At 55.0% G+C, this 23646-nt stretch overlaps 1 protein-coding gene across 2 annotated transcripts in view; it reads left to right on the top strand.

Annotated features, from left to right (window-relative positions):
• Nucleotides 1-23646, top strand: part of PAPLN (papilin, proteoglycan like sulfated glycoprotein) — a 35950-nt gene that overhangs the window by 4268 nt on the left and 8036 nt on the right. The window contains exons 3-22 of one of the 2 annotated variants that reach the window (XM_018053997.1): nucleotides 3320-3435; nucleotides 4348-4408; nucleotides 4706-4808; nucleotides 6704-6834; nucleotides 7634-7757; nucleotides 8210-8290; nucleotides 8384-8556; nucleotides 8656-8779; nucleotides 9248-9374; nucleotides 9737-9802; nucleotides 10347-10554; nucleotides 11051-11233; nucleotides 11475-11616; nucleotides 18747-18827; nucleotides 19003-19261; nucleotides 20227-20347; nucleotides 20683-20821; nucleotides 21778-22240; nucleotides 23231-23368; nucleotides 23514-23638. In XM_018053997.1, the coding sequence (XP_017909486.1) occupies nucleotides 3320-3435; nucleotides 4348-4408; nucleotides 4706-4808; nucleotides 6704-6834; nucleotides 7634-7757; nucleotides 8210-8290; nucleotides 8384-8556; nucleotides 8656-8779; nucleotides 9248-9374; nucleotides 9737-9802; nucleotides 10347-10554; nucleotides 11051-11233; nucleotides 11475-11616; nucleotides 18747-18827; nucleotides 19003-19261; nucleotides 20227-20347; nucleotides 20683-20821; nucleotides 21778-22240; nucleotides 23231-23368; nucleotides 23514-23638 (2965 nt within the window). The remainder of the gene's footprint in view (nucleotides 1-3319; nucleotides 3436-4347; nucleotides 4409-4705; nucleotides 4809-6703; nucleotides 6835-7633; nucleotides 7758-8209; nucleotides 8291-8383; nucleotides 8557-8655; nucleotides 8780-9247; nucleotides 9375-9736; nucleotides 9803-10346; nucleotides 10555-11050; nucleotides 11234-11474; nucleotides 11617-18746; nucleotides 18828-19002; nucleotides 19262-20226; nucleotides 20348-20682; nucleotides 20822-21777; nucleotides 22241-23230; nucleotides 23369-23513; nucleotides 23639-23646) is intronic. The other variant, XM_018053998.1, reaches the window with a different exon arrangement.

The following is a 23646-nucleotide window of genomic DNA, read 5'->3' as shown; positions in this document are numbered from 1 at the left end:
CCTGAGTTGGTGGGTGCGGAGGGCGGCAGGAGGCAGGTGAGGACAGGCCCAGGTGAGGGTGGACCGGACCAGCTCATTCTGGCTTCACACCATCATGCCGCTCGAGGTTTGGGTAATTACAGAGAAACGAGATGCGTCTGTGCTGCTCCTGGCTGAACGTGCTTCCCTTTGTCAGACTACAGGACAGGGCTGGCTCCAGGATGCCTGCCCCACCCCATCCTGACCGCACAAGGTGGCTGGGTGGCAGGGTGCCCCTTGTTGCCTTGCGCACACCAGTAAGCTCAGCCCGGTGGCAAGGAGGGTGGATTGGGGAGGCTCAGGCCTCATGCTTCAGGAGTGAGACTGCCATCCAAACAGGCCTTGGCCAGAAGTAATTAGTAGCCAGGACGAGGCCGGCAGGATAAGAAAGCAGCAGTTCTCATGGACCGCTTCCAGAATTCTTACATTGTAGTGATGAGTCTTCCCTGTTGGCTCAGATGGTAAAGAATCTGCCTCCAATGCATAAGACTTGGGTTGGATCCCCTGGAGAAGGGAATGGCTTTCCACTCCAGTATTCTTGCCTGGAGAATCCCATGGACAGGGGAGCCTGGTGGGCTACAGTCTATGGGATCGCACTGAGCCGGACAGGACTGAGCGACCAACACTTTGGCTTTTCACAGTGATGAGTCTTGGGGGAGGTGCTTGTCATCCCTGGAAAGTCACCCTCTACCCCCAACACTCAATACCTTCCCCTTTAAAATAGGAACTGATCAAGTAAATTTCACGGAACACTTTTATATCCTGGTTTTTAGAAGCTCGGAGATCTGGCCAGCTTAGAAGTGAAGGGTAAATGATTTGAAGAGTGAAAGCTCAGACTTTGATCTAGTTGGCTCTTCATTCTTGGTTTTGTATGTGGTTCAGCAAACGTGTGTGAGTTGTTCTGATTCAGGGTTCATTATAAACCAAGGATAACTAGATGTTTGGCACCAGGGCGCTAGAAGAGCGCTGGGCGTAATCTGTGCATGCACAGACCTCCATTCTCACCTGAGACCATGGGATGGGGCGGGAGGCTCACTACGTGAGGAACAGCTTGCTTTTCCGCATGAGAACTTGAGTTCTTTCTAGGGAAAATGGCAGGGATTTTTTCCTCTAGAGATTATTATGTTGTGATGCCCTAAAATAAAGTCCCCTTCAAACAAACAGGACATACTTTCAATCCACATTTTGCCTCCCAGCGAGAAAGCAAGTCTAACACCCGTCCAGCTCCTCAGGCCTCATCCAGTGTTCCCCTTGGTTCCCCAGGAGAGGTTGGTGGGAACCTGGTACAAGAGCAGAGGCCTGGAGTGTAGCCAACCTGCTGTGGTGTGCACTTGTTCCTAGTGGGTCCCTCTCTCTCTGCGCCTCTTTTCCATGCACCGGGATGGTCAGGTGGTTCTGGGGAGTAAATGAGAGAATATGTGTGTAGCATGTGGACTTCTGAAGTCAGCTGCAGGGTACCAGATCCTTCTGGTGGGAACCTGTATCCACTAGGATTATTTTCCTGTTAGAGTCCCAAATGACAGTCCTTCAACAAAAAAAGGCCTGATTCCTCTCTCTCTCATAAACACGCACGGTCAGAAATCTGGGGATGTTCTGTCTCACCAAGTGCTCCAGGATTCTTGTACCTTTGCTTCAGTGTTCGAAACTTCTGTTCCTAAATTACCACATAGTTTCGAAGGCTGCTCCAATTCCAGCCATCACATCTGATTTCCAACCAGCAGGAAGGAGTATAGGAGGACTAAGAGAAAGGACAAATGAACACGCAAGTTATCTCTTAAGGAGATGACAGGCACTCTGTTTTATTACGCTTTATTGTGCTTTGTAGCTAGTGCTTTTTTTTTTTTTCCCCACAAATTGAAGGTTTGTGGTAATGCTGTGTGGAGAAAGTCTATCAATGTCATTTTTCCAATAGCATTTGCTCACTTTGTCACATTTTTGAAATTCTCAAAATATGTAAACTTTTCGATCATTATGGTGTTTGTTATGGTGATGTTTGATTAATGATCTCTGATGCTACCATTGCAAAAAGATGACGACTTGCTGAAAGTTTGGGTGATGGCTAGCATTTGTTTAGCAATAAAGTACTTTTTAATTGAAGTACATATATTATTTTTAATGCTATTGCACACTTAATAGATTCTAGTATAGTACAAACAACTTTCACATGTACTGGGAAATTCCCAAAGCTGTGTGATCTGCTTTGTCACAATATTTGCTCTATTTTGGTGGAACCAAGCCTACAATATCTCTGCAATATGCCTGTACTGGAGACTGCTAGGAAAGAAAATCTCACTCAGTCATGTCCGACTCTTTGTGACCCCATGGACTGTATATACAATGCATGGAATTCTCCAGACCAGAATAACGGAGTGAGTAGCCTTTCCCTTCTCCAGAAGATCTTCCCAACCCAGGGATTGAACCCAGGTCTCCCGCATTGCGGGCAGATTCGTTACTAGCTGAGCCACTAGGAAGGCTGCCACCCAGCATCTTTCATGTACATCTCACTGACAAGAATTTAGTGACATAGCTATGGCTGGCTGCGGGAAACCTGGGAAACGAACTTGGGTGGGAGGGCAGCCAGCTGTCCAGCTAGGAGTCAAGGGTTCTCTTAATGGGAGAAAGGGAGGATGGATACTGGGGGACTCCTGGGGGTCCCTGCCCCAGCTTGGCAGGAAGAAATCACCACCCCATCCTAACACACACGCACATGCACATGCACACGCGCACACGATTAGATTAAGTTCTTACTAAGCCAGAGCTACAAAAACATGGCGCTGCTGAGGAGGGGTGGGGGGGGGCGCAGCATTCCCCGCACACGTGGAGCCCATCCTACCTGATGACACGCCGTTCCTCCTGCGCTTTTAGATCTCCCTCCTGGGAGGGCATGCTCTGCTGGTCCAGGGGTTCCATTCAAGGGCATGCTTGTAGACATCTTGGTTCTCAGACCAGACTCTGCCCAGCCAGGGGATGTCACGGTCAGACACGATCAGGGAAGAGCTCTCTGCCCGCGGCTTGCCCACTGTACTGGGCACATAGGGGCTGCTGGTGGAAGCGTCATTGACAGATAGGAAGGCTGGGTTGGCTCTCAGCTCCTTATGGTGCAAGCTGGCTTATTCCACAAATGAGGATGTTGGGGTGCCTGGGGGAGCTGCAGTCCTGAAGGCTCTGCTCTAGGAGACACCATCTGAGGCTCCTTGCAGGGAAGGGCGATGCTCCAGGGCTGGGGGTGTCAGGGCAGCCCTGAGCACTCCTGTGGGCGCTCCAAGCGCTGGCTCCCACTGCTGAGCATGTCCTCCTCCAGGCTCCCCAGGTGAGGCGGCAGAGTGACACCTGGGGCTCCTGGGGTAATTGGAGCCCCTGCAGCCGGACGTGTGGAGGGGGCGTCAGCTTCCGGGAGCGCCCCTGCTACACCCAGAGGTAGGAAGGCGGGGATGGGCCAGCTTGTTAAAAGAGAGCAGGTGCGGGTGAGCTGCTGGGTGTCCTGGGCCAGTGCCAGGGCCACAAGGGCAAAACCTACTACACGACAGATTTGTTCTGGGAGCAGCATCAGTGGAGAACTTGAAATCGAGTCATTTCCGCATCCTGACACTCTGATTGCAACGACAGCCTTATTTCAGGGAGCTGGTGCCATTCCTGCTTCATCCACCCCTGAGTCTCTAGCTTCTCCAGCAGTGCCGGCAGGCATAATGGATTCTTGAATTAACGAATAATCCTCAAAAATTCCTAACGTGTGCGGTTTCTCTGCCGTCAGCCCCTTCTTCAAGTACAGATGTTTCTCACTCTAAGTGACTTATTAAGCTCCTGCTGTGTGCCCTGCACTCTGACGAGTACCATAGGGCTCAAAAGAAGGCGCGATGACGCTCCGCCTGTCAGGGATTTAATGGTTCCTGAAAACTTTGCCTGAAGAGGCAGAGAGAAGATACTATTCTAAGTGTCTTATCCACATTTACTCCTCTTAAATGGCAGAATAACCTTACCAAGTGGGTATATATTGCATCTTAATTCATCTCCAAGGACAGAATTTGAGTCTTCTCTGGGAATATGCTTTAAGAGGTAGAGTGGCCTCGAGTTAGCCAAGCTCTAGGCTAGTTAGCCTTCTGGGTCGGGCTTCTCCCAGGTCTGAACACAGGGCTCATTATACCTGCCTAAGGGGATTTGGGAGCCCCCTCCTCTCCTGCCACCCCTCTGGCCCAGCAGTGCCCATCCGGTAGCTCCACTGCAACTGACGGGGCGGGGGGGAGGGGGGGGGCGGCGCTTTGGGAGAGACCCAGGAGGGGGCGGTTGCTGGGTCGTGGGGCTTTGGCTCTTCCCAGTGCTCTCGCCCTGCAGGAGAGATGGGGGCTCCAGCTGCGTGGGTCCCACCCGGAGCCACCGCTCTTGCCGCACGGAGGTAAGGCACAGCCCCGGCGGACAGCTCCCCGGACCCCCTCCGCGGCTGACATGCTGGCTTTGGGAAGCCCCCCACCCCCGCACGTGGGTGCATGGCAGTCGCTTCCTCACCCCGCCGCCTAAAATGATACCTTCGTCTCCTTACCCCAAGTCCCCTCCCGGGGCGGGACTGATCCCACCTCCCCGAAGCTGCAGCAGGTGTTGGGGGAACAGGGCCTGGCCTCCCCGGGGCCCAGCCGGACGGCGGACCCCAGTGGTGGGCCCACAAGCCCCCTCCCTTGCCCCCTCCTCCCCACAGAGCTGCCCTGACGGCTCCCGCGACTTCAGGGCGGAGCAGTGCGCGGAGTTTGACAGCCGCGAGTTCCAGGGGCGGCGCTACAAGTGGTTGCCCTACTACGGGGGTGAGTGCACCGTTCTTCGGGCGCTGCTGCCCCACCCTGCGCTGTCCTACGCTGGGCCCCTTCTTTGGGGAATCTCTTTGCTACGTTGACTGCATTTCGCAATTCTCACTACCAAATTATGGTGCTCAATCGTCTAGTTCTGTCCCATTCTTTGCGGCCCCATGGACTGCTCTGCCCACGAGTGGGCTGCCATTTCCTCCTATTCCAGGGGATCTTCCCGACCCAGGGATCCAACCGATATCTCTGGCGTCTTCTGCATGGCAGGCGGATTGTTTACTGCTGAGCCACCTGGGAAGCCCTCATCATATTCTAGACGCGTTTTCAAATACATTTAAAGAAAAACCTCCAGTACTCCCGACAGAGCACAACAGTGGTGACCGTTTTGAGGTTTTTCCATCCTTTCCCCCTGGGTATACAATGTTTTCAGGCCAAGCCTTGGCCAGTTCTGTGCAGTTTTGAGCCTTCTTTTGTTTGGCCTGCTCCCTGAAGCCATCCTCACTGGCGGGAGTCCCGGGGTGGGGTGCAGGGGTGGGCTGAGGGGGGTGGGGGTGGGGTGGGGTTCAGACCTGTGCCCAAGTTTGGGCAAACTGCAGGCTGGGCTGCCCTGGGGGCTTGGTGTGGCAAGAGCTCATTTACTCAGAATCTCTGGGGCTGGAAGCCATGCTCTGGGTAACTTTGAGGAGGGTGTAGGTCATTAATTTTTTAGAGCAATACAGTTCAAGAAAAACAAAACAAAAACAAGAATCACTAACATGGTGTAATTAAAACATTTTCGATGAATCAGATATGCTCTAGGCTAATCCTTCCCAGGATGAGTTTTCGCTGCTCACTGTAGATGACTCCTGGAAACTCTCTGGCACTCTGGATTCCGAATCAGTGAACATCTTATGTCTTGTGTGTGCTGTGGGCTGGGGGAGGGGTCTTGGCTAGAGGTGGAGGCCCCAGTGGGGTAGCTTGCATTCATTGCTCCTCCTGGGTCCTGAGGTGAAGGTATGTGGAAGATAATTTGCTAAGAATTGACTCATTGGAAGACTCTGATGCTGGGAAAGATTGAGGGCAGGAGAAGGGGGCGACAGAGGATGAAATGGTTGGATGGCATCACCGACCCAATGGACATGAGTTTGGGCAAACTTCAGGAGATGGTGAAGGACTGGGAAGCCTGGAGTGTTGCAGTCTGTGGCATGGCAGAGTTGGACACAACTTAGCAACTGAACAACGACAAAATATTACAAAAAAATTAGAACAGAGGAAAGTTTAAAAAGGATTGCTAAGGGATGGCATCTTTGTGGTGGAGGTGATTACAATCCTGTTAGCACTCCTGGGCTATTCAAATAGATAAATATAAAAACTGAAACAAGAAAAGTACCTTAACCCACCTTTTTCATAGGAGTGATGCTTGCGTTTCTCTTTAGCTCCTTTCACATTACTTTCTCTCTCTGTTTATGTATTAGTGATTGTTACATGGTATCACTTTGCATTCTATTGTAAACATCTCCCCATGGTACTGATTGGTATTCATAATCACAGTTCTTAATAGCATAGTCCACAGGTGTAATAATCTAGTGATAGTAATTAAAGAGTAGCTGATACTCAGACTATTATAAATAGTAATGCTGAGATAGACCTCTTCAAGTGTCTAGCTTTTTCCTAATTCTAGGATTTTTCCTCGACTTGATTCCCTGAGGAGTATCCACTTCATAGAGAAGATCCTTTCCCCCTGTGATGGTGGTGGGATTTTGAGCCACCGGGGGTGTGATGGTGCACACACCATCTCCCTGTGTGTGTGTGTGCACACACGTGTGTGCCTGTTTCTGGCCCCTGCCCGACTTCACTGTTGCTCTCACAGGCCTTGAACCTTGCTCAGCCTCTCAACTTCCCCCTCTTGCTTACCGCAGCCCCCAATAAATGTGAGCTGAACTGCATCCCCAAGGGGGAGAGCTTCTACTATAAGCACAAGGAGGCCGTTGTAGACGGGACACCCTGTGAACCTGGCAAACGGGACATCTGTGTGGATGGCAGCTGCAGGGTGAGTTGTCCCCACTACCCCCACCAGCTGGTTTGGGGCTTATTGCAGGATGTCCACCTGCCCCCCCACCAGAGGCTCTCCTGACCATGATGCCTTCTCAAGACTAACTTCTAAGGTGCCTTGCATCGCCAATGTCCTGAGGCCCTCTTACCTTTGCCCTTTGAAAACTCAACAATAAGAGGAAGCCTCTGGGTGGCAAGTTAGAGAAGCTCAACTTAAAGTGACTTAAGGGGGAAAAAAGCCATTGAGGGAGGGGCTGGCTGGCTGCAGGGGCCTGGCTGATGCTCTGGAAAGTCTCTCCTCGCTTGGCTTTCTTCTCTGGGTCCGCTGAGGGTTGGCGAGTTCTTCTGGTGAGCTGTGAAGATGGCCCAGCAGCCCCAGGCTTCGGTCGTCCCAGCCTGGCCGCCCCTTGGGGCGGGGGCACTGTTCCCAGGAGTGCCGGCGACCAGGGGTTGCCCCTGGCTTGCCCTCACCCGGGGCTCCCCCGAACGCCTTGAGCAGAGCGTACAGCCTGCTGACCAGCCCGACACTACTGCCCGGAAGCCGAGTCCACACGCTGTGGGAGAGAGGTGGCTTTCGAAGAAAAACGAGGTGCTGTTGCCGGAGAAGGGGACGCGGGTACCACGCAGGCAGGAGAGGTGGATGATCAGCTACCGGCCAGGTTCAAGGCTTACTCGGCGCCCCTGGCCAGTGAATGGTTACCGCGCCTCCTGGACTGGCCGGGCGGCCAGGGTTCCAGTCCGGCTGTGACCGTGACTCTCCCGGGTCTCTTGCGTCTCCTCTCACCTCCGCCTGGCAGGTCGTCGGCTGTGACAACCACCTGGACTCGTCGAAGGAGGAGGACAAGTGTCTGCGGTGCGGGGGTGACGGCACAACCTGCTACCCCATCACGGGCGTCTTTGAAGCCAATGACCTCAGCAGAGGTGGGGTCCTCGTGGGGTCTGCAGACGGTTCAGACCGGGGTCTGTCACCTGCCCCTTCCTGGCATCTTGCTCGCTGATGCAGCACCAAGATGGTGTGATCTGGTGCTCAGGTCATGAAAGGCCTGAGGTCACGCCTCAGGGTGGAGGCCAAACCCTTGCCCGGGAGCCTGTGCTAGGATCTCCGCCCACTTGTCCAGTGATGCCTGGGCATGTCCTCCCCTTGCCCCTATCGTCCCTATCTGTCCCCTCCATTCCCCTCCTCTCCCATCAGTTTGGGTGCTGGACCCGTCCATCCCCTGTGCAGCCATTTCCTCCTTTAGAAACACTCTTTCCCAAGCCCCCGGCCCTGCTGTGTCCTACTTGGCGAGCCCACCTGTGCAGCTGGGCATCGGGCAGCTTCAGGGCCAACTCCTCCTTGTGGCTGGTAGTCCCAGAGTGTCTCTGCCCCTCAGGCTACAACCAGATCCTCATCGTCCCAATGGGGGCCACCAGCATCCGCATCGAGGAGGCAGCCACCAGCAGGAATTTCCTGGGTGAGGACAGTTTTGGGGTCCAAGGCGGGGCAGTCGCCATGGCAGGGAGGTGGGTCTTCCTTGGCAGCTGACTGGGGTGCTCCCCCGGCACAGCGGTGAAGAGCATCCGTGGTGAATACTACCTCAATGGACACTGGACCATCGAGGGTGCCCGCGCCCTGCCTGTGGCCAGCACCCTCCTGCACTATGAGCGGGGAGCTGAAGGGGACCTGGCGCCTGAGCGGCTCCATGCCCGTGGCCCCACCTCGGAGCCCCTGGTCATTGAGGTGAAGGGGGAGGCGGGCACCTGGCCCCCAAGAGGCTAGCAGGAGGGTGAGCAGGGTGGCCCCCTGGCTTCCAGCCTCAATGGGGACCCTCCTGCACAGCTCATCAGCCAGGAGCCCAACCCAGGCGTGCACTTCGAGTACCACCTGCCCCTGGATGCCCCCCGGCCTGGCTTCAGCTGGAGCCACAGCTCGTGGGGTGACTGCAGCGCTGAATGTGGTGGAGGTGAGGGCAGTGGCCTGGGTGGGGGGCAGTGCGTGGCAGTGTGCAGGGCTCGGCTCTCTCCTGCAGGCACTCCAGCTGTGGGAAGGAGGTGGACAAGTAGATACAACATCTGCATGTCACAGGGGGCCACCTCGGGGAAACCCAGGAGTGGGGGGACTCGACAAAGGGCCCCTACCTTAGCTAAGTGAACCAGAGGGCTTCCTGGAGGCAGTGGCATCTCCTAGGACGTGGTATTCCTTTGGCGGTGGAGAGTGGGCCTGGAGCCAGTGACCAGGTGTCAGAGAGGGGCCCCGTCACCCACAGATAAAGCTCTCTGAGCTCAGATGTGGTGATGGCTACCTACCCAGGGGGGTCACTGAGGCTCGAGCAAGGTGACACTCGGGATGTGTCCAGAAGGGAGCCTGGCCCAGAGAATGCACTGGGCGAATGTGGACTCACCGCCTGCCTGCCGTGGCCTGGCCTCTGCAGGTCAGCAGACCCGCCAGGTGTTCTGCACCATGGATGACGAGGTCTATCCCGAGCACCTGTGCCAGCCCCAGCCGCGGCCGACTGACCGCCGCCCCTGCAGCCTGCAGCCCTGCCCGCAAACCAAGCGGTGAGGCCCTGCCTGCCCCTCTTCCCAGGCAGGGCCCAAGCTCTTCGGTGGGAAGGGGGTGGAGGCCCTCAGCTGCTTTAGGTGTTGGGAAAAGCAGGAGGCTGGGGGGCTCTTGATAGCTGCAGATGGGTGGGGAGGAGGCAGTGGGGGGCTTGACCGTGAGACCCCGGGTGGCTCTGTCCACCCTTGTGAGCTCACACAGTGCCCAGAATGTCCAGGCTAATGGCGGGGGTGGTGGTGGTGTGGGCACCAGAGGCCCCATTGGTGTGAGCTGGCAGGGAATTGGCAGATGCCAAGGAGTGGACCAGGGCTCAGACCCAGGGGCCTGAGGGCATTGGCGATGCCTTTGTTTGTGCACCAAGGACCTCTTACCTGCACCGGCCCAGATCGTGGCACCTTGCTGGGGCCCAGCGTGTGTGCAGGAGCAGGTAATCCTCGGGCCACTGGCTCCCTGCAGGGCTGTGCCATCTTCCACCCGGTGGCCTTGGTGGCAGGCAGCTGGTCTCTTGGGATGGTGGTAGGCTTGGCTTTGCATGTGCGGTGGGGGTGGTCCTATCATCCAGGTCCTGGGGCCCAGGGCCGGGAAGGGCCGCTGCACATGTGGGTGAGCATGGCCCCTCAGGGAGATGCCCCCCTCTGCTAAGGTCAGACCTGGAGGGAGTGGAGTCTGGCTGGGGTGATGGTGACCCGGTGAGAAGGAGAAAAGGGGTCCATGTGAGGACAGGAGCCCTGGGAGGGAGGCAGCCAGGCTCCGTGTTTGTAGGGACCCGGGCTCAGTGGTGGGAAAGCTGAGCAGGGCTGGACCTAGGCCTTCGGGCAGGGCTCTCTGCTCCTCACCTGGACGGCCTGGTGCTCAGAGGATGGGCCGGGGCGGGGGGGGGTCCCCACTCTGCTCCTGGGCACCGCCCCCCTGGGCCTGGACCTCAGACCCAGCTGCAGGGCCCACCTCACTGTGCTCCTGCTCCCCACCAGCTGGAAGACGGGGCCCTGGACGCTCTGCTCAGCCTCCTGTGGGGGCGGCTCCCAGTCCCGCTCTGTCTACTGCGTCTCGTCTGATGGGGCCAGTGCCCAGGAGGCTGCCGAGGACGCTGAGTGTGAGGGTCTGCCTGAGAAGCCCCCGGGCACGCGGGCTTGCAACCTGCAGCGCTGCGCAGGCTGGAGCGTGGAGCCCTGGAGCGAGGTGAGCCCAGCCCCTCTGGGATGGGGGGGCCATCAGGAGCTGGGTGGTGGGCCTGGGCGGCCACTGGCAACTCTGAACGTCTTGTCATCCTCATGGGAAGCGCCTCTGGGAGAGAAGGGACCTGCCAGGTGGTCCCGGAGGCTGTGGTCAAGGCTGGGGCTAGGAGCAGGGGCTTGGATCCCTGCTCCAGTGCTATTCCTCCTTCCCGAGGGTCCAGGGCGGGTGGGGAAGGAGCCGGGCACGTCGTTTGGGGGGTGAGGGAGGGGCCGGGGCTGCTGGTCACTGCCTCCGGCCAGCTACGTGTGTAGCAGTTGCAAATAAAGGAAAATGCACTTCAACCCGGTGTCTGCCACTGTAGTTCAGGCTGTGTGACCTCAGGAGGGTGACTTGGCCTCTCTGGGCCTGGGGCCCCGGAGCGCTGTCTGCCCTCCATGCCAGGCTGGTGGGCCCCCAGCTGGGCGAGGACCAGCTCACGCTGACAGCCCGGTCCTCACAGTGCTCTGTCAGCTGCGGTGTGGGGGTCCGGAGGCGGAGTGTCACCTGCCGGGGTGACGAGGGGTCTCTGCTCCATGCCACGGCCTGCTCCTTGGAGGACCGTCCCCTGCTCACTGAGCCCTGTGTGCGCGATGACTGTCCACCCCTCAGTGACCAGGCCTGGCACGTGGGTGCCTGGGGTCTAGTGAGTACTCCCCTCCCTCCTCCCCTCCCTCCTCCCCTCCCTCCTCCCCTCCCTCCTCCCTCCCTCCTCCCCTCCCTCCTCCCCTCCCTCCCCTTCCCCACTGTCCAGTCCTGGTCCCTGGGTCTGACTGTAGGACTCAAGCATCCTCCCCTTCCCCCTGCCTTATGGGTACCCCTCAACCTGAGGGTCTCTCCCCCCATGCGGTATGTTCTCTCTTGCACTCCCTCCTGGGGGTCCTCAGTGCTCCAAGAGCTGCAGCTCGGGCACTCGGAGGCGCCAGGTGGTCTGTGCCCTTGGGGCCCCCAGCCGCTGTGGGAGCCTGCAGCCGTCCAAGCCCGCAGCCGTGGAGGCCTGCAACATGCAGCCCTGCGATCTCCCTCCAGGTGAGGACGGGAGGGGCACCTGGAGCCTGGCATGGCCTCTAGCCCTGCCAGCAACCTGGCCAGCACCTCCTGCCCCTGCTCCTTTGCCTGTGCCCTCAGCCCCCTGGACCACCCTCCTCTCAGGTCTCCATGTGTGAGGCCTTTGCCGCCCACAAAGGCCAGCTCTCGGCAGCCTCATCAGGCAGCTGTGTGGCCCCCCCAGGTGGCAGTACCTCCCCCTCACACCCTTGAGCTCTCTGCTGGCACACAGGTGCTGCAGTGGTTGTTGGTGGCTTGTTAGGCCTACTAGCTATAAGCTTCCTGAGGGCCAGGTCCGCTTCCTTCTTCCTGTTTTGTTGTTCATTTCCTCAGTCGGGTCCGACTCTTTGTTACCCCATGGACTGCGGCACACCAGTCTTCCCTGTTCTTCACTATCTCCCGGAGCTTGCTCAAACTCATCTCCATTGAGTCGGTGATGCCATCCAACCATCTCATCCTCTGTCGTCCCCTTCTCCTCCTGCCTTCAATCTTTCCCAGCATCAGAGTCTTTTCAATGAGTCAGCTCTTCCCATCAGGTGGGCAAAGTATTGGAGCTTCAGTCTCGGCATCAGTCCCCCTAATGAGTATTCAGGACTGATTTCCTTTAGGACTGACTGGTTTAATCTCCTTGCAGTCCAAGGGACTTTCAAGAGTCTTTTCCAATACCACAGTTCTAAAGCATCAATTCTTCAGCACTCAGCCTTCTTTATGGTCCAACTGTCACATCTGTTCGCAACTGCTGGAAAAACCATAGCTTTGACTATACAGACTTTTGTCAGCAAAGTGATGTTTTTGCTTTTTAATATGCTGTCTAGGTTGGTCATAACTTTTCTTCCAAGGAGCAAGTGTCTTTTAATTTCATGGGTATAGTCACTGTCCACAGTGATTTAGGAGCCCAAGAAAATAAAGTCTGTTACAATTTCCATTGTTTCCATGTCTATTTACCATGAAGTGATGGGACTGGATGCCATGATCTTTGTTTTTTGAATGTTGAAGTTTAAGCCAATTTTTTCACTCTCCTCTTTCACCTTTATCAAGAGGCTCTTTAGTTCCTCTTTGCTTTCTGCTATTAGGGTGGTGTCATCTGCATATCTGAGGTTATTGATATTTCTCCTGGCAATCTTGATTCCAGCTTGTGCTTCATCCACCCCGGCATTTTGCATGATGTACTCTGCATGTAAGTTAAATAAGCAGTGTGACGATATACAGCCTTGATGTGCTCCTTTCCCGATTTTGAGCCAGTCTGTTGTTCCATGTCTGGTTCTAACTGTTGCTTCTTGACCTGTATACAGGTTTCTCAGGAGTGAGGGAAAGTGGCCTGATATTCCCATCTCTTGAAGAGTTTTCCACAGTTTGTTGTGATCCACACAGTCAGAAGCGTTAGCATAGTCAATGAAGCAGAAATAGATGTTTTTCTGGAATCCTCTTGCTTTCTCTGTGATCCAACAGATGTTGGCATTTTAATCTCTGGTTCCTCTGTCTTTTCTAAATCCAGCTTGTACATCTGGAAGTTCTTGATTCATGTACTGTTGAAGCCTACCTTGGATTTTGAGTGTTACCTTGCTAGCCTGTGAAATGAGTGCAATTGTGCAGTAATTTAAACATTTTTCTGGCATAGCCTTTCTTTGGGATTGGAATGAAAACTGACCTTTTCCAGTCCTGTGGCCACTGCTGAGTTTTCCAAATTTGCTGGCATATTGAGTGCAGCACTTTCACAGCAGTGTCTTTTAGGATTTGAAAGAGCTCAGCTGGAATCCCATCACCTCCACCAGCTTTGTCCGCAGTGATGCTTCCTAGGGCCCACTTGATCTTGCACTCCAGGCTGTCTGGCCCAGGGTGAGTGATCACACCATCGTGGTTATCTGGGTCGTGAAGATCTTTTTGTTTGTATAGTTCTTTGTATTCTTGCCACCTCTTCTTAATATTTTCTGCTTCTGTTAGGTCCATACCATTTCTGTCCTTTATTGTGCCCATCTTTGCATGAAATGTTCCCTTGGTATCTCTAGTTTTCTTGAGGAGATCTCTAGTCTTTCCCATTCTGTTGTTTTCCTCTATTTCTTTGCATTGATCACTGAGAAGTCTTCTTTCTCCTTGCTATTCTTTGGAACTATTCTTGCTGTTCTTTCTTCCTGTTTATATCCCCAGGGAACCTAGCTGGCACGTGGTTGGTCCTCAGTAAATGTTTATTGAAGGACTGAGTGCAGAGAGGGAGGCAGTCCAGGAGAGATGTCCTTCACATTGCCTCTGCCTTCCCAACCCCCTTCACCCACCATCCTCACTGGGAAAGAAGGTGTCCCAGTCTTGAGGAGCTCCATCCTCACTGGGAAAGAAGGTGTCCCAGTCTTGAGGAGCTGTAGGATAGGGGGCACACAACACAGGCCATCAGGTTACTTGATTTGAGGAAGTGTTATTGGGGGAAGGTGTGGGCTGGGGCTGCGCAGGGGTGGCCAGGGGTGTGGCCTTCTGAGACCGCAGAGAGGTGTGTTTGGCCCTGATGTGCCAATGACGGGGAAATGGTAGGATGCCAGTGGAGGCACGTGGCAAGGTGGCCAAGAACTGGTGGCCCAGAGTCAACGGCTAACTGGGTTCAAATCTCCCCTCCATTGCTGACCAGCCGTGTGACCCTGGGCAGGGGTCTCTCCTCTCTGACCCTCTGCTGGCCCAGCTGTGCAGGGGGGCTAAGGAGACTGACTTTCCAGGCTTGTGGTGGTCTCTTGGCCTAGCACCCGCACACACGATGCTCCATAAACGAAGCTGTTGCTCAGCTGCTCAGTGGTGGACTGCTATCTGCGACCTCATGGACTGCAGCACACCAGGCTTCCTTGTCCTTCACCATCTCCCATAGTCTGCTCAAGTTCATGTCCATTGAGTTGGTGATGTTATCCAGCCATCTCGTCCTCTGTTGTCCCCTTCTCCTCCTGCCTTCGGTCTTTCTCAGCATCAGGGTCTTTTCCAGTGAGTCGGCTCTTTGCATCAGGTGGCCAAAGTATTCAGCTTCAGCATCAGTCCTTCCAGTGAATATTCAGGGTTGGTTTCCTTTGGGATGGACTGGTTGGCTCTCCTTGCTGTCCAAGGGACTCTCAAGAGTCTTCTGCGACACCACAGTTCAAAAGCGTCAATTCTTCGGTGCTCAGCTTTCTTTATGGTCCAGCTCTCACATCCGTATGGAGGGAGGGTAGCAGTAGTGGTAAGGCCCTGTGGGGCCCTGGGCTGGGCTCCTGGGCCTGGCCTTCTGGCTACATGCGCAGGAGGTTCCTCAGCCCTTACAAGTCCAGCTCCCTCGAGCCACTTGGTGTCCTGGGGTCCTGGACACCTTCTTGGAAGGTGGCCGAAGCCTGCCTCAAAGAGGCATTCACTCAGAAAGAAAGGAAACGGGAGGAGCACTTCAGGCCAGGATGAGTTGTGAAAGGAAGAAACCTGCATTGCTATTTTCATAATTATAGAAATAATTAATGTGTGTTCATTGTGGAACGTTTCGAGAAATTAGAAACGTAGTATGTATAGAGAAACTTAAATTGGCCTTGATCCCAGCTGTTACTGGATAAATCCTTAGTGTGTTTCCTTGTAATGTATCTGTGATTTCTGTATCTGCTTTTCCCCCTCAGTGACATTTGGTGTGTGAACATTTTCATCTTGTGATTTCTAGGGGCTCCACAGAAGTCCACTTGTGGGTGAGAATTTAGAATTTGTGTGGTTCCTACTGTTTTGGATACTTACTGGCGAGTGCCCTGGAGGAGGGGCTGAGTGTCCAAAGAGGGCTCCCCTTGAGCCGTGGACGTCTAAGAGCTGATACACTGGACAGTTCTGCTTCCCCCTCTTTCTAGAGCAGTACATAGTAGAAATAAACAAGCCCACATGTCATTAAAAATTTTCTAAGAGCCACATTTTAGAAAATAAAAAGAAACAAGTGAATCTGCATTTAATAATATGTTTTATTTAACCCAATAAAATATTTTTTAGCCTGGAATCAATATAAAAATTGTAGGATATTTTATATTCTTTTTTTCACAAGATTTTAAGCTTTGAAGTCCACTGTATAGGTTACACTTATGGCACATCTCAGTTCAGATGCTGGAATCCCACTGGTGTAGTTGGTCTCAGTTTAAGTTGAAAAAGCAGACTCACCTACCCAACTTGTCCCAGACATACTGAAGCATCTTCCAATAAATGAATCAAGTGTTAGTGTTTAAATTGTAAATTTAACTCTGATTCAACAAAATTTGAAACTCATTTTCTCGGTCACTCTGGCCCCATCTCCAGTGCTCAGTAACTGTGAGACCAGTCCGGAGCCAGGACTGGCACTGGCCCAGGGTGGGGTAAGGGGTTGTGACAGGTCTGTTCAGGGGGCTGCCCTTAAGGCTGGGAGGATGCTGAAGGCCTCAGGCCTCTGGCTATGGCTTACATTTGTCTGATAGGCTCAGGGGAGCCGTTGAAAGTTTGGGGGCTCGAAGTGACACCGTGAAAGATGGGAAGGACATTTGGTGCCTGCCTGAGGGTCAGGCTGAAGAGGAGAGAGTGGGAGCAGGCTGCAGGCGTGCAGGCTCAGAGTTTGACAGCCGGAATTCCCGGGCTGGCTGGGGACCGTGAACCCACGGCCAAGTGTAGACAGGAGACCAGAACCAGGCAGAGAATATGAATCAACCTTGTCTGAGCTTGTGGCCGAGGTGGGACGGGCAATACATGGAAAACAAAGATTTGAGCACATATCTACTGGAATCTTCCAACTCCAAATTATTATTTTTAAAAGTTCCCTGGGACTGGCGAGATGTAGTTCCCATGGAGATGGACTTTTCACTTTTTTTTTTTTTGTAACTTTGTTCCACTATGTAGTGATATGTTTATTGTGGAAAATTTGAAAAACACTTAACAAATAGAAGGAAGCACCCCCCCTCACCCAGCCCCCGGCAAAACACACACACAGAGCATGCAGAGCCTTTCACTGTGAGCATTTCGGGTTTTTTAATTTATTTTATTCAAGTAGAGTTGATTTACGATACAGTGCTAGTTTCTGCTGTACAGAGAAGTGATTCAGTTTTTTAAGATATATGTATGTATACACACACATCCTTTTTTGTATTCTTTTCTCTTTTGCTTCTGTGGTGGCTCAGCGGTAAAGAACCGCCTGCAATACAAGAGTTGCAGGAGACACAGGTTCAATCCCCGGGGTGAGGAAAATCCCCTGGAGAAGGGCATGGCATCCCGCTCCAGTATTCTTGCCTGAAGAATCCCATGGGGTCACAGAGAGTTGGACATGACTGAAGCGACTTAGCACCCATGGTCTATCGCGGGATGTTGCATATAGTTCCCTGTGCTATACAGGAGGGCCGTGTTGTTTATCCCTTCTCTATGTGATAGTTGACATCTGCCAGCCCCGCACTCCAGCCTCCCCCTTGGCAACCACAGCTCTGTTCTCTGTGCCAGTGGGTCTGTTTTGTAGTGAGCTTTGGCCATATCTTGCTAGTATTATTTTGGGCATCATTTTTAAAAACTCCTGTTGTCCTCTTTTTATCTACAGCCTTTTGCATTTTTTTCTATAACATTTTGTGATGAAAAATCTTTTAAAAAACTTTATTGAGGTTAATTATCATACACCATAAAATGCACCTATTCTAACGGTACAGTTCGTGATATTAAGTTTGCCAAGTTGGACAAGAGACGAGGAGAAACGTTAATCACGCAGGAAAGATGCAGAGCTGTGTGTGCCCGCCATCAAGTTCTACAATTAATATTTTGTTGTAATTACATTTTCATCATCTACTCTCTATCTCATTTATCAATTCAGTTGTTTTAATATGGAATTTTTTATTGAGGTGAAATTCAAATACAGTTAACCACTTTAATATATACAATGTGCTCTTATTTGTTCTCAAGGTTGTATGACCACCAGCTCTCTCAGTTGAGTTCAGTCGCTCAGTCGTATCCGACTCTTTGCGACCCCATGGACTGCAGCACGCCAGGCCCTCCTGTCCATCACCAACTCCTGGAGCTTCCTCAAACTCATGTCCATTGAGTGGGTGATGCCATCCAACCATCTCATCCTCTGTCGTCCCCTTCTCCACCTGCCCTCAATCTTTGTAGTTTCAAAAATTCTCACCACCCCATAAAAGTACTCTGTACCCGTCAGTTGATCACTCCCCATTAACGCTGGTCCTCTTGGCGGGTGGCCAGATCGCTGTGTCTCCGTGGATTTGCCAGTGCTAGCTACATCAGGTCGAGGAATAGCATGCCTTTTGCATCTGGCTTCTTTCACTGAGCAGAATGCTTCTGAGGTTCGTCTAAGTTGTGGCATACATCAGGACTTCATTGCTTTTTATGGCTAAATTGCAGTCAGTCATGAATGTACCCAGTTTGTTTATCCGCGTGTCTGTGGATGGATATTTGGATTTCCACCTTTTGGCTTCAGTGAATACTGATGCTATGAATATTCATGTAGAAGTTTCTGTGTGGCTGTCTGTGTTCAGTTCTCTGGGTTTATACTTAGAAGTGGAGTTTCTGGGCTGTATGGTAACCATGTAACTGTTCTGAGGGACTGCCAGGCTATTTCCACAGTCTCCACCATTCTTTATTCCCACCAGCAGTTGCATGAGGGTTCCATCCTCATCCTCGCTGACCCTTGTTATCGCGGTCTTTCTGATTAGAACTACGCTAGTACCTGTCTAGAACCATGCTAGTACCTATGAAGGGGCGTCTCCTTGTGGCTCCAGTTTGCATTTCCTTAATGGCCGATAGTGTTGAGCATCTTTTCACGTGCTTATCGGCCATCCCTGTGTCTTCTTTGGAAAAGTCTTATGTTCAAGTTCTTTGCCCATTTAAAAATTGTTTTATGTTTTCTTCAATCCAATTAAAAATTTTTGTGCCACCATTTTTTATGTTGTTGGGATCAAACATAAATGCTGTCTTTGCATGCGGCTTTTCTCTTTGCTAAACATGGGCGTTTTCTATGTGACGAGAGACTCTTTTGAAACCTGGGAAGGGTGTTGACAAAAACACAGGCCTGCTGCTCTTCACTTCTGCTCTCCCGGGTTTCCCGGGTCCTGCCTGAGTAGTGGGGTGGGAGCAGATGTTGGGGCGGTGGCCTTCCCCCTGCTCCCTGACGCCCCGGCTCCCTGCAGAGGTCCCCAGCATGCCGGAAGTACACACCAGCCCCAGGGACCCCCGGATGTCTTTGGGCCCACGGGAGGCCTCTGCCTCAGGTGAGAAGCTTGGTGGAAGCTCCCAACCCCGGGGGCCCTTGGGATGGACGTTGAGGGTGGGGACAAGTGGTTGTGGGGGGAAGGGATGTGGAGAGGAGGGTTTGACATGGACAAAGACGGAGGGTGAGGAGTCAAACAGAGACATCACGGATCTTTTGTTTCCTCCTCTTTCCAGATTTCAGAGACCAGTGGTGGGCACCCCAGGAGCAGCCCTCGGCACGGGGTAACCCCAGAGGAGACCAGAGCCCACCCCTGTCAGCCCCGGGCCCTGCCCCGTCTCTACAGCTCTCTTCATACCGGCAGCCTCTGCGACCGGGCTCTGGGCCCCGCGACTGCAGACAGAGCTCCCACGGGTGCTGCCCTGACGGCCACACCGCGTCCCTTGGGCCACAGTGGCAAGGCTGCCCTGGGGCCTCCTCATGTCAGCAGAGCAGGTGGGTGCCTTTCCCCGCTCCCCAAATCAGAGAGGGCAGGGCAGGTCTCTGCTCCGGGTGGGTAGGGTGGGTTAGCAGAGCTCCGGAGCAGGACTCCAGGGCTGTTGTGTCTGAGCTGCCCAGTGTGGGCAGAATGGGACTTGGCTTCCTCCCGCTGAGCTCCCTAACCTGCTGGGTTAGGAAAAAAAGCCCCCCGCTCTCTCTGCAGAGGTCAGCCTGTTGAGATGTAGCCTGAGGCTCGGGGGAGGCAAGTAGGGTATGGATTCTAGCTCTGTGATCCAAATGAGGCTCCTGCTCTCTTGGGCTGAGGTGCTAAGGGCCACGATTCTGGAGTCAGCAGCTTGGGGGGGGGTGAGTCTCAGCTCAGCCAGCGACCCAGCTGTGTGACCTGGGGCAAGTTACTTAACCTCTCTGATTCTGGCCTTCTCTGCTGAGAATTGGGAACAGTGACAGCCACTGACTGGGGCCACTGTGAGGATGGACCAGATCACGTGGTGCCTGGCCCACAGGTGCTTCGATACATTCGTTCCTTCGCCTTCCTTCCCATCTCCTGGTTGGTGGAGGGGAAGTAAGCCCTGGGCTCCTTTGACCCTTCTGCTGCCCCACCTCCCAGCTGCCTCCATTCTGTAAAACCTCCCTGGGAACATGGTGTCTGGGGAGCTCAGGTGACTTTCCACCTTCTTGGTTTTGTGGTGGGATGTGTGAGTCAAGGATCTGTTGATTATTAAGGGCTTAGCTCTGCTTATTGTCTTCCTGTTGCCCTCCCTGAGAACCCCTATATGGTGAGTGGACGTGGCGGAGCCTGTGGTTCGCCACATGGTTCGCCCTGCACGCAAGGGCCCCCTATCTCCCCACTCAGCCCTGGTCAAGCCCCCTGGCTCAGGGAGCCTCAGAGCTTGGATCCTGGGGTGCTGGAACTCAGGTTCCCTGGTGGAGCAGGGGTTAGGGCTGTAATGTCTTTCCAGGTTCGGGTGCTGCCCTGACGGCGTGACTGTGGCCGAGGGGCCCCATCAGGCAGGCTGCATGAGCTCTTATGGACGTGACAACTCCGGGGGCAGGCCAGGATTGAGAGCAGCGGCCTCCGCAGTGAGTATCTGCTTACCCCAGGGCCACGAGTCCAGCCTGCAGGCCTGCTCAGTGCTGCTGTGACGCAGGCTCGTGGCAGCTTTGACCTTGCGGAGGGAGGTCCCTGAAGCTTGCTGGCCTGGCTTGTCCTCTCGAAGGCACAGGCTTCCGTGACAGGCCCGGGCTGGGGGTTCGTCTGACCTTCTCCTGGATATGATCTCCAGGGCTGGGATTTTGCTCAGTGGGGTCATAGTTCTGTCCCTCTCTCTTCCTGCCATCCTACCCCAGCAGCCTGGAGTCCTCCTACCAAGAGCTAGACCTCCATCTAACTTCCCAATCCTGGGCTCTCTCCCCAGGTCCCCAGTGCCCACTGGCCCCAGGCCCAGCAGAAGGAGCCCAGCGAGTGCCGGGGCTCCCAGTTTGGCTGCTGCTATGACCACGTGGCCTCCGCACTGGGCCCCCTGGGGGAAGGCTGTGTGGGCCAGCCCAGCTCTGGTGAGTGGCCGATCCTCCGCGTCCTTACTAGTGGAAAGCCTCTCGTCCCACTCTGCTCACCGCCCTGCCTACCTCCTGGCTGGCTTATCACTCATTTCTTCCACCAATGCTTCCTGGCACCTGCCAGGCGCCGGACTGGGGAACGGTGCTGGATTATCCTGCTAGACAGGTCATCCTCACCCCTGAGTTTGCACTCGTGGCCGCCTGGCTGCCTGTGGGAGCTGGGAGCATGGTCAGTGGGGAGTCCATAGAGAAGGAAGACCCAAGGGGCTCAGCCCCCTCCAGAGGCAGAGGCCAGGGCTGGGATGGATGGGGTGCCCACCCTGCCTGGGATGCATCCTGGAGGAAGGACCATGAGGTGGGAGCACGGTGCCCACGTAGAGCTGCCAAGGACCGTCCCGGGGATGCTGGAAGCCAGGGGGCAGAGTCTGCAGGGAGCTGGGCACCTGGGTCGGGGGGGCTTTAAGTGCGGGGCCTGGAGGGTCACATCTGAGTGTGGAGAAGGATGGCTAGGCTGGGGGCTGGAGAAGGTTCTGAGCTGGTAAGGGGCCCCAGGAACAAGGGTGGGCCCCCGCCCTGGGCATCTTGGCAGCCTGAGGGGGCTCAGGGCTGGGTATTCCTTTTGCGTGAAGCACATCAAGGGTTGGCCCTGGGGCTGCTCTGTGTTCGCTGGGCGGCCTGGGTCGGGTGGGGAGGAGCATGAGGGAGCCCGTCCAGGGAGGTCACAGCCCTGATCCTCTGCAGGGCTCCAGCTCTGGGGGTGCGGAGCAGGCTGGTTCTGCTGGGGTCCCAGGGCGGTGAGCAGAGTCTGTCCCCAGAGCCCGTCAAGGGCCCCAGCAGTACTGCGGATGTGCACTGAAGCTGAAGCTGGGGAGGGCCTCGCTCCTGAGTTCTGGGCCGCTCTTGCAGCTTCCCTACTGGGTCGCAGTGACCTGTGTGCTTCCTGCCCCCCTCAGCGTACCCCGTGCGGTGCCTGCTGCCCAGTGCCCACGGCTCCTGCACTGACTGGGCTGCCCGCTGGTACTTCATCCCCTCTGTGGGCCAGTGTAACCGCTTCTGGTACGGTGGCTGCCACGGCAACGCCAACAACTTCGCCTCAGAAGAGGAGTGTGTGAGTGCCTGCCGGGGACCCCAGCCCGGGGCCGGGGCCTCTGGCCAGAGCACCCACGGAGATGGTGGCGGCAGCAGTCCTGGGGGCCAGCAGGCTGCCAGCCGGCATGGGCCAGGGCCCATGGTCCAGAGAGGACCCTTGCCTTCCGGTGGCCTCCGCTGGCAAGACCAAGAGCCTGGGCCGGGGGTGATGGACCACAGACCAGCCTTTGGAGAGGGGCCCTGGGGCCAGGAGACTGGACCCAGTGCCCCTGGACTGAGTGGAGATGCCGGACGACCAGCGCCTCCTTCTCGTGGCTCCTCCTACAGGTGAGGCCCCCCCTTTCCCCAGGTGGGATGGGGATAGGGACCCAGGCAGGCCGGGGGCTGAGCCTTTTAGGGCTAAAACCCTGAGATCAGCTGGGCCTCCCTCCACCTCTCACCTGGAGGGCTTTGCTACCATCATTCCACAGGTGGGAAACCTCAGGCTTTGGAGACATGAGGCTTGCCCAGGGTCGGGTGGATGGTGGTGCCTGAATTCTCCAGCACATCTTGCTGGGATGGTCCAGGGCCTGTCTAGTTGAAGCTTAAGAGCTTCATGACCTTTGGCAAGTTATCCAGTTTCCCGAAGCCTCAGTTTCTCGACCTGTAAAATGGTGATATGATCTCATAGGTTTAGTGTGGATCCCGTTTGTTGTCACTCTTTGGGTCATATTAATGAAAGCTGGGAAGATTAAAAACAGAACTTTGAATTCCTGATGGATCAGGCATGTGTGCGGTTGCCCGGCTGCTCCTCTCCCAGGCTCTCCATCCTGGGCCCTGGGCCTGTTCTGTGCTCATTAGTTTGGGCTGTGCTGGGTCTTTTGTGCGGGGTTTTCTCCCTGCAGCGAGCAGGGTCTCCCCTCTGGTTCTGGGTCGCGGGCTCTGGGTGTGCGGGCTTCAGTAGCTGTGGCTCATGAACTTAGTTCCCCTTTGGCATGTGGGTTTCTCAGATCAGGGATTGAGCCTGTGTCTCCTGCACTGGGAGGCGCTTCTTAGCCACGGGGCCACCAGGGAGGTCCATGTTCTGTGCTCTTGCGGGAACAAGCTGAGGGTACAATGCCTGTGAGTATTTTGGGGGTAGGGTGGGGAGGGGGGATTCTTGACTCCACAGACTTCTGGAGTGTGGCTTCTATGAGAAGTACCTCTGGTAGTTCCATGAGTACCAAGGGGGTACCTCTGGTACCCATGATGAGGTACCAGGCTTTCTGTGGGGACGCACTGATGAAGGGATAGTCCCCGATGCTGGCCCTCATGTGACTCTCTGTCCCACCTTCCCAGGATCACTCTGGCAGGCTCGGAGCCCTCCGTAGTGCAGGCGGCTCTGGGGCAGTTGGTGCGGCTCTTCTGCCCAGAGAGTGGCTCCCCGGACCCCGACTCCAGGTGGCAGAAAGATGGGTGGCCCATCTCCTCTGACAGGTGGGTACAGCCAGCCGGCTCCCCACCCAGCCCCTCCGATTCCTGGGGATGGGAGGGTGAGAGAGCACGGGGCAGGCTCCTCTGGTGGGAGCCAGGCTTGCTGTTGCCTCAGGACACAGCGCTCAAGCCACCTCCCCGTCCTCAGGCACCAGCTGCAGTCTGACGGCTCCCTGGTCATCAGACCCCTGAGGGCAGAGGATGCGGGCACCTACAGCTGTGGTGGCCCCGGGCCAGACCATCACTCTCAGCAGGTCCAGCTCCGCATCACAGGTCTCGTC

This window comes from Capra hircus, chromosome 10 (genome assembly GCF_001704415.2).
Source record: "Capra hircus breed San Clemente chromosome 10, ASM170441v1, whole genome shotgun sequence".
Taxonomy (NCBI): Eukaryota; Metazoa; Chordata; class Mammalia; order Artiodactyla; family Bovidae; genus Capra; species Capra hircus.
This window is presented reverse-complemented; position numbering and strand designations above follow the sequence as displayed.